Source organism: Rhinolophus sinicus, chromosome 15 (genome assembly GCF_057876585.1).
Source record: "Rhinolophus sinicus isolate RSI-liver-muscle chromosome 15, RSI-T2T, whole genome shotgun sequence".
Taxonomy (NCBI): domain Eukaryota; kingdom Metazoa; phylum Chordata; class Mammalia; order Chiroptera; family Rhinolophidae; genus Rhinolophus; species Rhinolophus sinicus.
Window position 1 is genome coordinate 25,155,053 of NC_142515.1, and position 15,544 is coordinate 25,170,596.

General features: G+C 40.8%; 1 protein-coding gene across 2 annotated transcripts in view; it reads left to right on the forward strand.

Moving 5' to 3' along the window:
* HPSE2 (heparanase 2 (inactive)) overlaps window positions 1–15,544 on the forward strand; it is a 530,036-nt gene that overhangs the window by 373,264 nt on the left and 141,228 nt on the right. For both annotated transcript variants that reach the window (XM_088791901.1, XM_074339233.2), the window contains one exon: window positions 10,498–10,591. In XM_088791901.1, the coding sequence (XP_088648027.1) occupies window positions 10,498–10,591 (94 nt within the window). The remainder of the gene's footprint in view (window positions 1–10,497; window positions 10,592–15,544) is intronic.

Consider the following 15,544-nt stretch of genomic DNA (forward strand, 5'->3'; position numbering starts at 1 on the left):
ATTCATGATTGAACCTCAAACTATATTGTATCAAATACAACATTTGATCTGACAAAGGAAATAATGTTTTTAAACTTGACAAGACAATACTACCTCCTGAAGTCTTCCCAAATGTTTGATAAGATAAAAGACGCATTTTGGAGAAAAGAAAATAAAGCAGGAAATAAGACTAAAGGGCTCTGCTCTGCTCTGCTTTGCTTTGCTTTGTGTATATAAAGGGCTACATATATAGTTTGTGAATTATTGAATGCCTTTTTTCCCCACAGTTTCTCTCAACTTTCCCTCTGGCCATTTTTCTGTCCAATAGCAAAACGATAAAAATAAATGAGGAAGAAAGAGTAAATGAAAAATAGGGTTAGAAGAACAAGAAAGCAATAAGAAAGATTAGCACTCTAAAACATGGATAAGCTGGTTTTCTTCTCTTGTTAGAGATGGGCTACAAATTTGATTCTATGCTTTCAAGTAGACAAGTCAAAGTGGTAAATAAAATCCAGTGTACATAAGTCAGAAACAAAACTAATTTTTCATGAAAAATATCATTTTTGTGATACTAAGCCTTGAGGTAAATTTTTCTGGTGGGTCTTAATAAAAAGTCTATTATATGATGATATAGATGCTGTTTTACACACACACACACACACACACACAATATAGACACTTTTTGCCTATCCTATGCTTTCAAAGACATGGATACAAAATGCACATTAAGGAAAAGGCATGGCATAGGAACTTAGACAGTGCAAACCAGCAGTGTTTCTCTATCTTATATATAAATGAGAGTGTGAAAAATCAAGCTGAAACAGGAAATTTACATGAGACCTTGGGGCAAGTCATTTTGTTTTGTTTTCCTTACATGTTGGGTATATTCTTGTGTGCATCGGTTGGACAACATCATATGAAAATGCGATTTCACTAATGCCAACTAAAATATACAATTCTCATGTGTGGAGGGGACACCCAATGGTTTCATCTGACTATGGGTCAAGAGGAGACTTTGAGCCTTAGATCTGAAAAGGGCCTTAGAAATCATCTTGCTCAAAAATGGCAAACACGTCACACATGTGCCTTTATTCCTTACTCTCATTACCATGGCAGACATGACTAATTGATCACATTAATGCACTAATTGACAATGCAAAGTGGAGATAAGGCTATTTCTCAACAAGACCCTTAATGCAACTACTACCAAAAGATTAATGCAGGCATACACAGTAAGAATGCTTAAGTGGACTTCTGGTTGTAGCCCCAATATGTAAATAGTTTGGAAGGTGTTACTCTCATTCATTCAACAAGAAAAAGCTAAACAGTTTGAAAATGAAGAACTTTTCTTGGACCCAGCAGAGAATTAAGATTGCAGGGCAAACTAACACCCTGAAATCTGGAAAGACAGGTGAATCCAGAGTCACCACCCAATTTTGCTTCCTTGAAACAGAAAATACTGAAGCCATAAACTGGTAGGAATACTTACATGGTACTTTTGATAAAAGGCTAGAGACTTAGTTTAGACAAGCTTGAGAAAAAGAAAATCCTGGAGGCTTCAGTCTTAGACCCCTGCCCCACACTTTTTTGAAGAAAAATCCCCTCGTAGCTCTGGCCAGGGAAAGGTAAGCGTGAAACATAACCAGAGCATTCTCTATAACCAAGGTCAACTCTCCAAGAGAAAAGTCATACCAGAGCCTTATCCCATTTGGGGAAAGGCATTCTTCTCACTTTAATCCCTCTAGCCTTCCTGTCTCACTTAAAGGGAAAAAGATATACCACAGGAAAGAAATTGTGATGTTTATAGCCCAGAGATAGAGACCTACTAAAAACTGAGATTGAATCATAAAGTCAGGGAACACATTCCTTCTTTTCTACCCAACTACCACACCAGCAGTGCACTACTATAATAACTGAATTACAGCTGAAAGAACTGCAAGACACAGCCTCCCTGAGGATGAATAATTAAGGCAGCCTAACGTCAAGAGATGACAACCAAACAAGGACGTTAAAGGAATTTGAAGCCTCTGGTACCTACAACTACAGCAAACACAAAACATAGCTCAACACCTAGCCCAAATCCTCACACTGGATGTCTATTTATCTCAGTTTCCCAATTCAGCATGTTAGCTTTCAACAAAAAAAATTTCAAGGTGTACCAAAAGGCAAGGAAAACATAATCTGAACAAACAAAACAAGCATCGGAATTAGACTCAAGTATGACACATATGTTGGCATTATTAGACAGCGATTTAAAAATAACTATGATTAATATGTGAAGGGCTCTAATGGAAAACGAGAATAAATGAATAATATAAGCAGAGAGATGGAAATGCGACAAGATCAAAAGCAAATACTAGAAACCAAAAACACTGTAACAAATGAAGAATGCCTTTGAGGGACTCATCAGTAGACTCAGGAAAAACCTAAGGAATTAGTGAGCTTGAAGATAGGTCAGTAGAAATTTTTGAAACTGAAATGAAGAATGAAAAAGAAAAAAGAAAAAAACAGAATAGAACATCCAAGAACTGTGGGACAGTTTCAAAGTGTACAACATACACATAATCGGAATATGTGAGGGAGAAGAAAGAATAGAAGAGAACAATGAAGTAATAATGGCTTGAAGTAATTCAAGTATTGAAGTAATCATGGCTGAAAACTTTCCAAAATTAATGGCAGACACAAAACTATAGATACAGGAAGTTCACAGATACCAAGTAGGGTAAATACCAAGAAAACTACACCTAAAAATAACACATTCAAGCTGCAGAAAACCAAAGAAAAAGAGGAAACCTTGAAAGAAGCTGGGGGCGGGGCAGGGGGAAGCAAACTTTACCTGTAGAGGACACGGATGAGAAGTACAGTCATGCGCCACTTAATGACAGGGACACATTCTGAGAAATGCATCATTAGGCGATTTCATCATTGTGCGAACATCATAGCTTGTACTTACACGAAATTTGATGGTCTAGCCTGCTACACACCTAGGCCATATGGTGTAACCTATGGCTCCTAAGCTACAGCCTGTACAGCATGTTACTGCACAAATCATGAGATTAAATCAAGCACAAGAGAAAATGATGCAATCAAGAGACTCAGTAAACATGAGCTGTGTGAGGCTGCTGCCAGTGTAACATGGTATAATGTTACATACTATTTTACAGCAAACTGTTTTTTATAAGTAGAAAACAGAAAGAGTACACTCTAAAATAACATAAAAAGTGTAGTATAGTAGAGTAAATACATAAACCAGTAACAGTTGTTTATTATTGTTGTTACTATTATTATTATTATATACTGTATATAATTGTATGTAGTTTTAAAAGACTGGCAGTGCAATAGGTTTGTTTGTACCAGCATCACCACAGACACATGAGTAATGTATTGTGCTGTGACATAACAACTGGCGACAATGTCACTAGGGGATAGGAATTTTTCAGCTCCATTATCATCTTATGGGACCATTGTCATATATGTGTCACAATGTCTGTCACTATGCAAAGCATGACTTTATATGCTTTTATTTTTGCCGTTCTCTGAGGAGCATAATGGAACCAGGAAGTATCACTTGAGATTCCTCAGAGAGGCAGATTTTTATTTTTTCAGATATCTGCCTCATTTCGGAACCTGGGTCCCTCAGCTAGGTGGTAAAGGAGTAGGGGCAGGTTGCCCTCGGGAAGCATTGCTGTGCCAGCATTTCTGGTAAATTGCTTGAAGAACTCTCAGAAAAAAAGGGACTTGATTCTCTGAGTTTCTGGGAGTTTGTTGTGATTTATTTTGTCATTCTCAATAAGTATTTACTTTTGTACCTAATTTTGTGTTTTGTACTTTTTTAAAAATTAATTTCAGGTGTCCAAAATAACATAAAGATTAAACATTTACAACCCTCACAAAGTGATAACCCTAACAAGTCTAATATCCATCTGACACTGTACCATGCTATTACAATTGACTATATTCCCTATGTTGTACTTTACATACCATGACTATATATAATTAATTATAGTTGGCATTCAGTATTATTTTATATTTGTTTCAGGTGTACAGCCCAGTGGTTAGGCATTTATATAATTTATGAAGTGATCACCCCAATAAGTCTAATACCCATCTGACACCATACATAGTTTTTACAACATTAATGACTATATATGTTTTGTACTTTTGATTTCTTTTTCTTAAAGAGCATCCCACACATTAAGTTTCAGCCCCAAAACATGTGGATCCACTCCTGCCCACACTTTGGGTGCCATCATCTGCTATGACTGACAATTCCCGGAGGTGCCCTCCTCAGAGACCCTCCGATGGGCGGAGCTGTAGATGGCTTTCCCCCCACTCTCCTTCCCTGCTTCCTGTAGCGCTCTCCTCAGCACTGCTAGGACAAAGAAAGGGCCAGCTGTCTGAGCCTCTGCCAAGACACAGTGTCTCTGCACAGACAGGGTTCGTGGGGGAGAATGGCCTAGGCCATTAAGAGAGAAATCAAGAAAACGGGGCCCTGAGGGTAGCACTTGAGCCTCAGGGCCACCCTTTTGGCTCATTGTGGGTTAGATTATACAGGCAGTCCTGCTTTCATTCAATGTCTTTCTTGAGCGCCCATTATGTGCCTGTGGGATTGCCCACAACCCTGACCTTTACTTGTACCATTTTTCAACGAAAACAATTTTTTCAAAGTGCCAACTCTTTGAAATTCCTGAACAACAACCCTTTAGTTAGCTGGGTGACTCCTGTATGGGTTTCTAAGAAACCCAAAGAAACACCTATATTCTGTAGGATTCTTCTTTTTTTTTTTTTTTTTTTTTTGTAACAGTATTCATTTCATCCAAGCTTTGCGTGCCCAAAGAAGTTGTAAACACAAGACAGGAAGGTTGATTCATTCATTACAAAGAAGAGCAAGCATAATGTAGCCTTAGAAAGAAAACCTAAAGGCCGGTGCGAATGTGCTCAGCAGGAACCCAGAGTGGGGACCTTTGGAGGAGGGGCACATACAATTCACAAACCTTTGGAGAGCCTCAGGTCAGCCTCTCCAGTGTTTGGCTTCGAGGTGTCAGAATAGATTTTATAGGTCAACAGGGTTGTTCTAATGATTATCCAAGATTTTCCCCCTTCAGTGGGGAAGGCCCCCGTTTTATGGAATTACCTGCCCAGTCAGCAGGCTGGGTGTTAGAATTCCGAGCAGACTGCCCCTCCTCCCCAAGAGCAGCAGGCAGCAAAATAGGCCCGGAAATTCCTGAGCATTGGGAAGCCAGCACTAATGCAATTACCTGAAATAAAAGAAGGGGTCAGATAATAAGGGGCAAAGGTTTTTCCTTTTAAAGTAAAGAGCCAGGTAAACAAAACCAGCTGCCCCTGGAGCCAACAAACTCTCCTCATTAAATGTTTTAAGAGGCTAATGGGCATAAGTGGCTAATTGTAGAACAAGACTGAAGACGGAATCTAAGGGTCTGGAGGAGGGGGAGGGGTGGTGGGATTAAGCTGGCAGAGGCCGAAAGGAGAAGAGACCTGCCCCGGGCAGAGGATCTCTAAGTGGGCAGAATGGAATTGAAGTAAGAGTAGGAGGAGATGACCCCGGGAGTCTCTAATGTTTCTGTCGGTATCCCTGTGACATGGGCCTCGGAGTGTTAGCTGGGACAGTTTGCAGTTTAGATGCTAGTAGAACAGGATCTGGACTAAGTGTCTAAAATAACTAATTATGGGAAATGTTATGTGTAGTTACTGTGCAAAGCTCTGAAAGGGTAAACAGCAGAAGGTTAGCAATGGGTCTCTCTAGGCTTTGGGCTTATCAGCGATTTTTCATTTTCATACTTTAATTTTGTTGATGTGCATTTTCTGATGACTCCATGATGAGCCTTATTTCTTTTATAATAAACAAATAAAGGGCAAAACTTTAAATAAGATGAAAGGTATTAAACTGGAAATAAAATGTAAAACTAAGGAGGGCAAGCGAGTTGGTGAATAAATTGGTACGTGGTTCCATTTACTTCGTATACTCTGCCATCCCCAGGTGTGTGCTTGCTATGACTTACCAATTACAGGCCAGCAGCAGGAGTATAGTATCGAGTCCACGCAGAAAGGTCTCACCCTCACTGTATTTGTAATAGTGCCCAGAAAGGCAATTTCTGCACACCGTCTCTTGGTTTCAGCTTTTAGTTGAACAGCTCAGCCACTGGTGGTGTGATCCTAAGAGAGGCTGAAATTTCAGTAGAGCTAGGAGGCGGCTATGATTTACCTAAAAGTATCCATCAGTCTTAGTGTTTCTAGAACCAGTCATTATGCCAGAGTTTATGTGGAAGATACCAAAGCACCTCTAATTGATGAATTTCCTTCCTCTCTTCCTTCTTTCTTTCCTTCCATCAATCCATCTGCTTTATTTGGTCTTCTGACACCTTTGTAGCCATTACTAAACTAATTAACTTTTGTGGAGAGACTGGTTGGTAGCTCAGATTCATCTTTATCATCCTAGTGAGAAAGACAGAGAAAAGCAGAGTTGCCCCCAGGTCACTGGACAGTCCGTTGGAATCCAGCCCGACTTCCTTTTACCTAGTCTTAGTGAGACATGGCCATCGTCATCATTTTTAACAACTGATTCTTTCCAAACGGTTACACAGGCTACTCACCTCCTTCATGTGCAAATCTAAATGATACACTGGGCCCTTTACCACAGGCAGCGACTGTCAGAGAACCATAGCTCTGTAATAGGCAGGAATTTTTTAAAGAACCACAAATAATGGACACTTAATGTTTCCTTAGAAGCCTCACATTTCTGAAAGGTAAGTGTAGCAAGCTAACTGTTCAAGGGTTTCCCAAGAAAAGGGTTTGGATATTTATCAGACTTATATCTATGGTTAAATTATCCCCTTTCTTAAAAGTGATACTAAATTCTAGGGCAACAAAGTTCATGTTTCCATAGTACAATATGAATGTGGGTGTCAGTTGGCACATGAAAATTGCTGAAACTTCTCAGTATAATATAGAGATTCCTTGGACATCCAAATGGGAATTTGACTCAAACTGAGTTTATAAAAAAGATCGTGATGGTCCGGCTGAGAAAGGAGGGACTCAGACAGTGCCCGGGGCCATATTTGAGAAGCATTTTAGAGGGTGTCTGACATCTCTGTTAACTTCTCTTATTCTTTTTGGAGAGTTCATTCCTTATAAACTGAAGAAGACACCCAGGTCAACATTTCCTGGCTCAGTTTTAATCTGTACCACCTCTTCATACCTTCAACCTCTGATATTTTCTGCATACTTGATATTTCAAACAGCATCATTCATTTCCTTGATAAACCTAGAACCTAGTCCGACTGGCCTACACATCCTTGGCACCAGTGTTCTTCAAGACATTCTTTCTCATAAGCTTGTGGTCATAACTGACTCCCTTCCTCTTGCTTACACTCTACAGAAGCTTTATTTTATTAGTGCTTCTTTCACAGGCTCTCACTTTTTACTTCTTTCCATGACCTCCCTTACTTAGACCCAGATCTCTTCTCGCCTGCACTATCGAGATAAGATGACCTTGTCACCTTGGTTTCCTGCCTGGAGCTCTCCCCTCTCCAGTGTAATTCACAGCCCACAGAAATATGCTGACACCAACTGAAAATGATTGACTCCAGCTTGTTATGTTAAAAGTGGGGCCAAGAGTAGGCTCTAAAAAGCTTAAGCCACAGTTCTTACTGGAATTCCTCCTCTACGTGTCACATGAAGGAGGACAGTTTCTGGGTCTAAGAAAGCAGCCATTGAGTGGCAGTAAGAGGGAACAAATGTTAGGCCCGTGTTAGAAGAGCCTTTCATGGATTTGACCTGTGGGACAGTGGGACAGCACCAGTGGTGTATGAAAGTGGCTTCCCTGGCCTAGGTAGTCACTTCTCAGGGATGTTACAGCAAGCTTACATGTGTGACATCACGTGACTGTTAACGTCTTTTGAAGCTCCCCATTTTTGCACCATAATCACCTTCCCTCCATCCTTCCCTCTGCCTCCCACCTCCTGGGAATCCAGCGTCTGTTCTTGCTGCTCCGCTCTGCCCTCATTCCAAATCCCACAGTGGATGAACACACTCTCCTCCTCCAGGCAGATGCGCCGCTGCTCACCCCATCCCATGGCTGTTCAGTCTAGGTTGCTGCCACCTTGGGCCCTGAAGTGACCTGGAAGGTAGATTTGGTTATTGAACACCTTTCATGTGCCAGGTTCTGTGTCTAGCATTTTTCCTGATTGGTACAGTAACCCTGTGAAAACACTATAGTTTCTTTTAAATCAATTTTAAAGAAGGAGGACCCCAATATCTTATAAGTAATATATGGCAAGGCAGGGATTAAATCAAGTTCTGTGTACTTGAGAAAAAGGACTAAAGGAAGGCGGGGAAGAGTGAAGGGCCGCTCAACCCTGGGCCATGGCTTGTGTGGGATAGGAAAGGTGTTCACAGGGAAGCCTTCCTATTGCAGAAGTACAGCTGGCATTTTCATCTCCATGAGCATTAAACTATATGTGTGACCAGCAAAACTTATCAGTTCTGATGTTTAAAATAGTTCCTGGGCGCTAACAAAAGGAAAAGAGAAAACTATAATACATGTGATTGAATACATGTGATGAAAAACGCTAATTACAGGGCATTTTTATCATATGCCTAGTTATCATGTAATATAGTACCAAGTATCCACGTCCTTCAGTCTGTGTCAGATTAGCATTGCATGAATTATTTTTTATTTTACGACTATGTTCTCATATGCCTTGCTTTCGCATAGTATGCTTTCTAATCAAGTTGTTAAAAAAATCAGAGGTGCTAATAGTGAACTACCAATCGGAGGAGGTTGTGATAAAGGACATGGACGTGCCCAGCATGGTGTGTTGCACATAATAAACGTTGATTGGATCTGAGTCTCGCATCTGTACCAGCAACAAGGGGAAAGGTCATGTCATCGTTTTGGTTTATTCCCTGCTATGAGGAACCACATAAGTTTTCAAAAGCAGGGACCCTTTGATACAACAATTCCACTTTTAGAATTGAGTACTCACACTAATTTAAGGAACGAGTCCCCTGTTGTTTATGATCCCATCTTTGTGGCTGAAAATTAGAGGAATTAGGGGAAAAAAAAAAAAAAAAAGAACTGAGTTGTGGAGCGCCTACTGTGTGCCAGGCACTTCAGATTTGTGTGCTTCAACTTTTAATCCTGAGAAGTAGTACGTCACCTCTCTCTTCAGAATAAAAATGGAGGCCAATAAAAGCCAAGTATCTTGCGCAACATCTCAAAGGTAGTAAATACCTGATTTGGAATTCGAAGTCAGGTGTCTCTGGCTCCAAACCCCATACTATTTCCCACATACGAATGTTGGATTCTGTGGAAATTTCTGAGGGGGTGAGGGAGACCGAGGGGAAGTCTGAATGGGTGGCGCTCATCTCCCACCTGCCTCACAATTGGAAAAAAAACCAAAAATATAGAAACCATTCTACTAGTGCGTCACATACTGGTCTGGGAGTTTAATGTTAAAAAAAATTTGTACATAATCCTATAATACATACTGATAGGTTGGTGTTATTAAAAATGAAATAAGCTATCATTAGCCATCAATCAAGAGGACCTGAGTGGGCTGGAAAAGGCACCCACGAGCTATAAGCATTGATTTCAATTAAATTGATTTAATTTGGAATTTTGCAAAGATGGGAGTGGGAAGGTTTGAGACAATGAAGGCCGCCTAACCCTCGGCCTGTCTCAGCTTAGTCTTCAAAGTAAGGATTGCCAAAGAGGGTCCCAAAGAGGGTCCCCACAAAGGTGGATGGACATGTTTTGGTCAAATGTTCACAGCATAGTATCAGCATAATGTGCTGATTCGCTTAAGCTGCCTAACAAAACCCACCACCACACCAATGACTGCCAAATTTGTTACTGTTTTAGGAGAGGGCTCCTGGACTTTACTCTGTCTGACTCATTTATTTGTTCATTCATTCACTCACCCATTCATTCACTTTGGAGGTGGTAGGAGAAGGTTGACTACAAGACATTTTGCCCAGAGACGTGAGCTGGAGATGAAAACTTTGAGACCCATTCACTGCACTAAATCTTATTTTTGTGGTTGGGGTTTGTTTTCTTGTTTAAAGGTGTGGAAACCTATCAAAATATTTGAGTATTCTTCCAAACCTCTCACATACCTTTATTACTTTAAGGAATGGGTAGGGATTGCATGGGATGGGTATTAAATTACTTTCCCTAGGGGGAGAAATAATAAGCTTTTCCCCATTACCCAATTTGGTTTATGGATTCCTGTCAATTCCTGTAGAGCAAGCAATGTAGTTTCAAGTGACAAAGGTTGAGAAAAAAATTACAATGTTAGCCCACAAAGGGAGGAGGAAATGAAAAAAATAAAAAGTATATTATTTATTCGAAAACTACCCAGGGTCAAACTCTTTAGGATATAAGAGCCCAAGTGCACCCTGGGTTGTTTCCTCAAGCCACAGAGGCCTCTGGCTAGAGAAGTCTGTGGAGTCTCCTGCTCAAGATTTTATCTGATTGTTATTTTATTTTTATTCCAGTTGCTACATTGATGGCCGAGTGGTCAAGGTGATGGACTTCCTGAAAACTCGCCTGTTAGACACACTCTCTGACCAGATTAGGAAAATTCAGAAAGTGAGTAAAAGTCTCCTGGGAAGAAGAGGAGTCAGTTTGGGGGTAAGGCAAGAAAAAGGTCACCAGGTCCCAGCTGGTTGTCAGCACTGTGGGAACCAGGGTAGAAAAATAGTCCAGTCCAGACTCGCATGGTTGAGAGCTCCCTCTCACAGCTGAGTGCTTGTTGTTTTTCACATTGAGAAGGGTTTGAATGTGCCATATCCAGGTTTAAAAGCTCTGTTTTAATAACAAATATTTTGTAATCAGTTGCTTCTAAATTGTGAGCTTCTTAAGGATAAGTTTGCTGTGTTATTTTCTTTTTGCAGGGGTTTATATTGGGTTAGTTTAAGAAGAATGATTACATTCATTCAGTGAAATTCCTGTCTGGGGCACTGGCAATTCTGAGCCATATTTACACTACTTCTATATGTCTTTGAATCAGCCAAGTAACGTCTTACTTTTGTATAGATCAGGAGAAAGCTAATATATTAAGCAATTAATTGTATGGAGGTCTTATTAGCAAGACATAGACATCTTTGGTCAACAGTTCTCAAACTTGAGTACAATCAAAATCACCAGAGCTTCTTCATAAAGTTTCCAATCTCACTTCTTATGTTCTGATTTAGTATATTTGGAGTGGGTGTTAGACATCTCTATTTTTAGTAGTTATTTGCAGAAAACTTACATAAAAGTAGCAACAGATAGGCTCCCATTAATATGAGATAAATAAATAAGTTAATGGACAAATGCTTATATAAAATTAGCTATGAAATAAAGTCCTGTTTGGAGCATTCATAGAAAAGCTCTTTTGATCGCTGTAGTGGAAGTCTGTCCCTTTTTTTGCATTCACACCAATGTCACACTCAGACTACAGACATTCCTTGGAGTCCCCTGGTTTTCAAAGCGTTTTGGCGGCTGGGAAGCCTCAGGACTTGTGGACTTTTGCCTCCATGTCTGAGCCCTCTGGGGACTAGGTGCCTTTGCCCGCACCCTGGTCTGTCACTCACTGCCTTCTACAAGGCAAAGCCTAGGAGAGCTATATGACTTGAAATATCTCTGCCAGGGTCTGTTTGACATTCATTTGGTTTTTAACCTTTAAATATTTAATATTTGCTGAGTACTTAGCAAGTACCTGGCGAAGTGCCAGGTGCTGGGATACAAAATGGAATGAGCAAGACATGGTCTCTACCCTGGAGGGACTCATACTTTTAAGGTCTAATACTTACTTTGAGCAGGATGAAAAACATTACCTAATGCAGTAGAATGTCAACCTATTGAACTCTACAGTTTTCTAAGCACATTATGCTAATCTGATATTAGGTACTGCTCTCTAAAAGGAGTGAGGAACTTTCTCTCTCTCTCTCTCTCTCTCTCTCTCTCTCTCTCTCTCTCTCTCTCTCTCTCCTGAGTGCTTACTGTTCCCACATTATTCCACGTATTTGTATACAACACTGTACAAGATAGACAAGTCCCTATATTTTTGACTTTTCTGGAAATAAGTCTAGTGACCTGATCAAAGAGTTGTTGTTGGAAGTAAAATGATTGAGTGGTCTCATGGCGCTGAGATTGAAGGTTCTAACTGTGCTCATGTAAGTATTTAAGTAGAGCAAAAACCTCTAAGTCAGAACTAAGACAAAGGTGTTGGAAATGAGGTTCTCCTCTTCCTCCCACTACCCAGCCATCGCCCTCCACCACGGCATACTCCCTTAACAATCACAGAATGTTCCAACACTGAAATAAGTCAGCTAAGCTTACCTCCTGATTGGTGCAGGCAGGGCCAAAGGAACTTAAGGACAAGGGCTCACTGTGCACAACAGATTCAGACACTTAAAAACATGTCTGATGGATGTGGCTGGGAGGGCAAAGTGTGACTGCAGGGAGGAACAGGGGAGCCTCTAAGAGAAATAACCTACATGCAGAAGGCATCCGGTAGGGTACGGCGAGAATTAGCAGGAGGGCCTGAAGCCCTTGTCTGGCTGTTGCACATAGAACACGCCCAGCAGTCCCCTCAGGCCTCAGGAACTGCTCTGGTTATATCTTGCTGTGCAATAAAGTATCCCAAAGGTCAGTGGCTTAAAACAACCATTTATTATGCCCATGGACTCTGTGGGTCAGGTATTCCCATAGGGAACTGCGGGGATGGCTTATCTTTGCTCCAGGATGTCTGGAGTTTCCACTGGAAGACTCAAAGGCTGGGACAACTCAAAGGCTGGCGACTAGATCATCAGAAGGCTTGTTGACTCATGCATCTGGCAGTTAGTTGACGTCACCTGTCGACTAGCACCTGTGTGGGACTGATAACTGGAATACCTCCGTATGAACGCTTCACGTAGCCTAGGCTTACCCCTAGGGTTCTAAAGTCAGATGCCCAAGAGAGAGCGGGGTGGGAACTGTAGCACCTTTTCTGACCTACCCTCAGAAGTCACAGTCTGTTCTTCAAAACAATCACCAAGACCGATGGAGATTTGAGGGGAAAGGAAATAAACTCTTCTTGATGAGGGAGTGACAAGATTCTGGAAGAGTGTATGGGAGCAGAACTAGTTTTGCAGTTATTTTTGGAAAATACTGTCTGCCAAAGTTCCATCCTCTCTGTTTCATTTAGTAGCCCTTCAGTCATTTCCATGACTAGTTTTCTTTTTCCAACTCTCTTACACAAAGCTCCTGCCAGATATTGCCTGAAATGGGTATCTGCTGGAGGTGTTGCTGGATCACAGATTCCCTGAGATTTGATTCATGGGATAGACCCTCCATGGGCTGCAGCAGCCTGGACGCAGTTCTTAGGGCCTCCAGGATGAGGTTCTCTCACCACAGCCCCGGATGTGCTAGGTACTGGGCTGTCCTGTGGAGACGAGGGCTGGGACAACAGAGAAGGGTCACCAAACTTTTCCAGTTGAAAAGCTGCTTTGGCTGTTCTGAAGACCCCTGTGAGTGGAAAGGAGGTGTGGGGAATGAGAGTCAAAGGCACAGACTGGGGCCAAGTGGCCGAAATTCTTTCTCGTGAATACCCAAAACTAGTTTGGAGATGAGCCAAGTAAGATTTTAATATGTATATACTTGGAACCTTCATTCAAAAGCTAGAAATGAAATCTTTGTTTTTTCTCTACTTTGGGAAATTCAGAGAAATCCTAATGGCACTTGTCCCCTTTAGCCCCACAGTGATGGAAAAAGGACAGATTTCCCACCAAAATGGACTCATTTGGGATCAGTTAGATAAATCAGTGGTGAGGCTATTTGAATAAGAGAAAGGATACAGGGTCTGAAGTCTGGTGGCTTGGGTTGGAGTTCAGGCTTAGTCGTGTGACCTTGGGATAGTACTTAATTTCTCTGATTTTGTTTCTTTATATATGAAATGAGGATGCTAAGAATACTATCTTCCTTCACTCTTAGGAAGTTTAGGAAGGTGATGGGAGGCCCTGTTTTCTATTGAATTAATTGCTATTGAATGCTAGTTCTTATTGCTATTATTACTGTTGTTTCAGTTATTGTAGTTATTATTAATAATAATTTATGTAACTGGAGAAGCTTCATGCTACTTTTATCCTCAACTTGTTCCTTGTTTTTTTTCCTCTCTCCTCCTCCTTTGAACCCTGGAGAATATGACAGGTGATATTTTTGGCACCTGAAATGCAATGACTCGATTGCTAAAAACAGCTGTGGTTTCCAAATTTGGACTGCCACTTACAGAAGAATTCTTAGCTTTCTGAGCAGTGGGCAAATTCTTGTTATATGAAAATCTACATGATGCTTTTGGAAGCCAAACCGAGACAATGTTTGGACACCCCACTTGTTTGGATGATCCACACACCCTCTCTCTTCCTCTCGAATGAGGATAATTATCTACGAGTATACTTTGGGAGATGAGTCAAGGGAAAGAGTTGAGAATCTAACAGTACAGGCAAGAAGAGTCAGGAGGGAAAGTGAGAGATGTTTAGGATACAGTGCAGATGGTATAGTGTGGAGATCTGGGCTGACTCCAAAACAATAACATAAGAACCAAGAAGAACCACTTTGGCTTAAGTCGCTTGGACTCTATGATTTGTGTCTTCATCTCCTAGAGGAATCAGAGGAGGAAATAACACTTTTTGATATTATTTTCAGCAATTGAATAAGCACAGGGAGGAGTTGGTAAAATGCTAGTCATAAAGGAAGTATTTCCAAAAGTCCTGTCCCTGTGACTGCATTTTGAATACCAAGTAAACTGAGCAATTGGCTTCCCTAATATGTGAAAACTTCTTTCCTTTCTCCCTTCCTTCTTTCTTCCCTTCCTTCTTTCATTTGTCAACTGTTTATAACATCCTTAGTATTTCCTCGACCCCTGAGGATAAAATGGTCAGCAAGACTCATGAAGTGGTGGTTGTCCTTATGGTCTAGTGGGAAAATAGTTAACGAAGCAAGTAATGGTAATAACATGCAATGATGCTTATATTTAATAAAGATTAACTCTTTGAAGTCTCAATAAATGCGGTAACATTATGCCACTTCCTCCAAAATATCTTAGTTGCAGGATCACGGGTGTAGGTAAAGCAGAAAAATATTTGATCTTTTGAAGTAATGAATAGTTCAAAAAAGAAACTTTTTTCTTAACCACCCTTCTGGTTTACCTACTTATTTGAGCCTCTTCGTATATCAAAGGGTAAGAGGGTAAAAGAATAATAATTATCATTCAGGATCATAAAATAACTGGATGCACAATTAAAGGAAAAATGAGGGCGTCAGTGTTAACCTTCTCTAATGGAGAAAACGGGAGAATGAAAACACATGACTAGGGTAAGAACAGTAGCATCGCCACAAAAATCAGTACTTGATTGGTTGATTCATTCGTTCATTCAGCAGCGAATGCTTATTTCAATGTTCCAGTGCCCACCATAGGGCTTATCACTTGACAGCTGCTCAATAAATGTTAGAGGGAGGAAGACAGGCAGTGAGGGGAAGGTGAACGAGCAGAGTGAAACAGTGGAGGACGTGTAAAAGAAG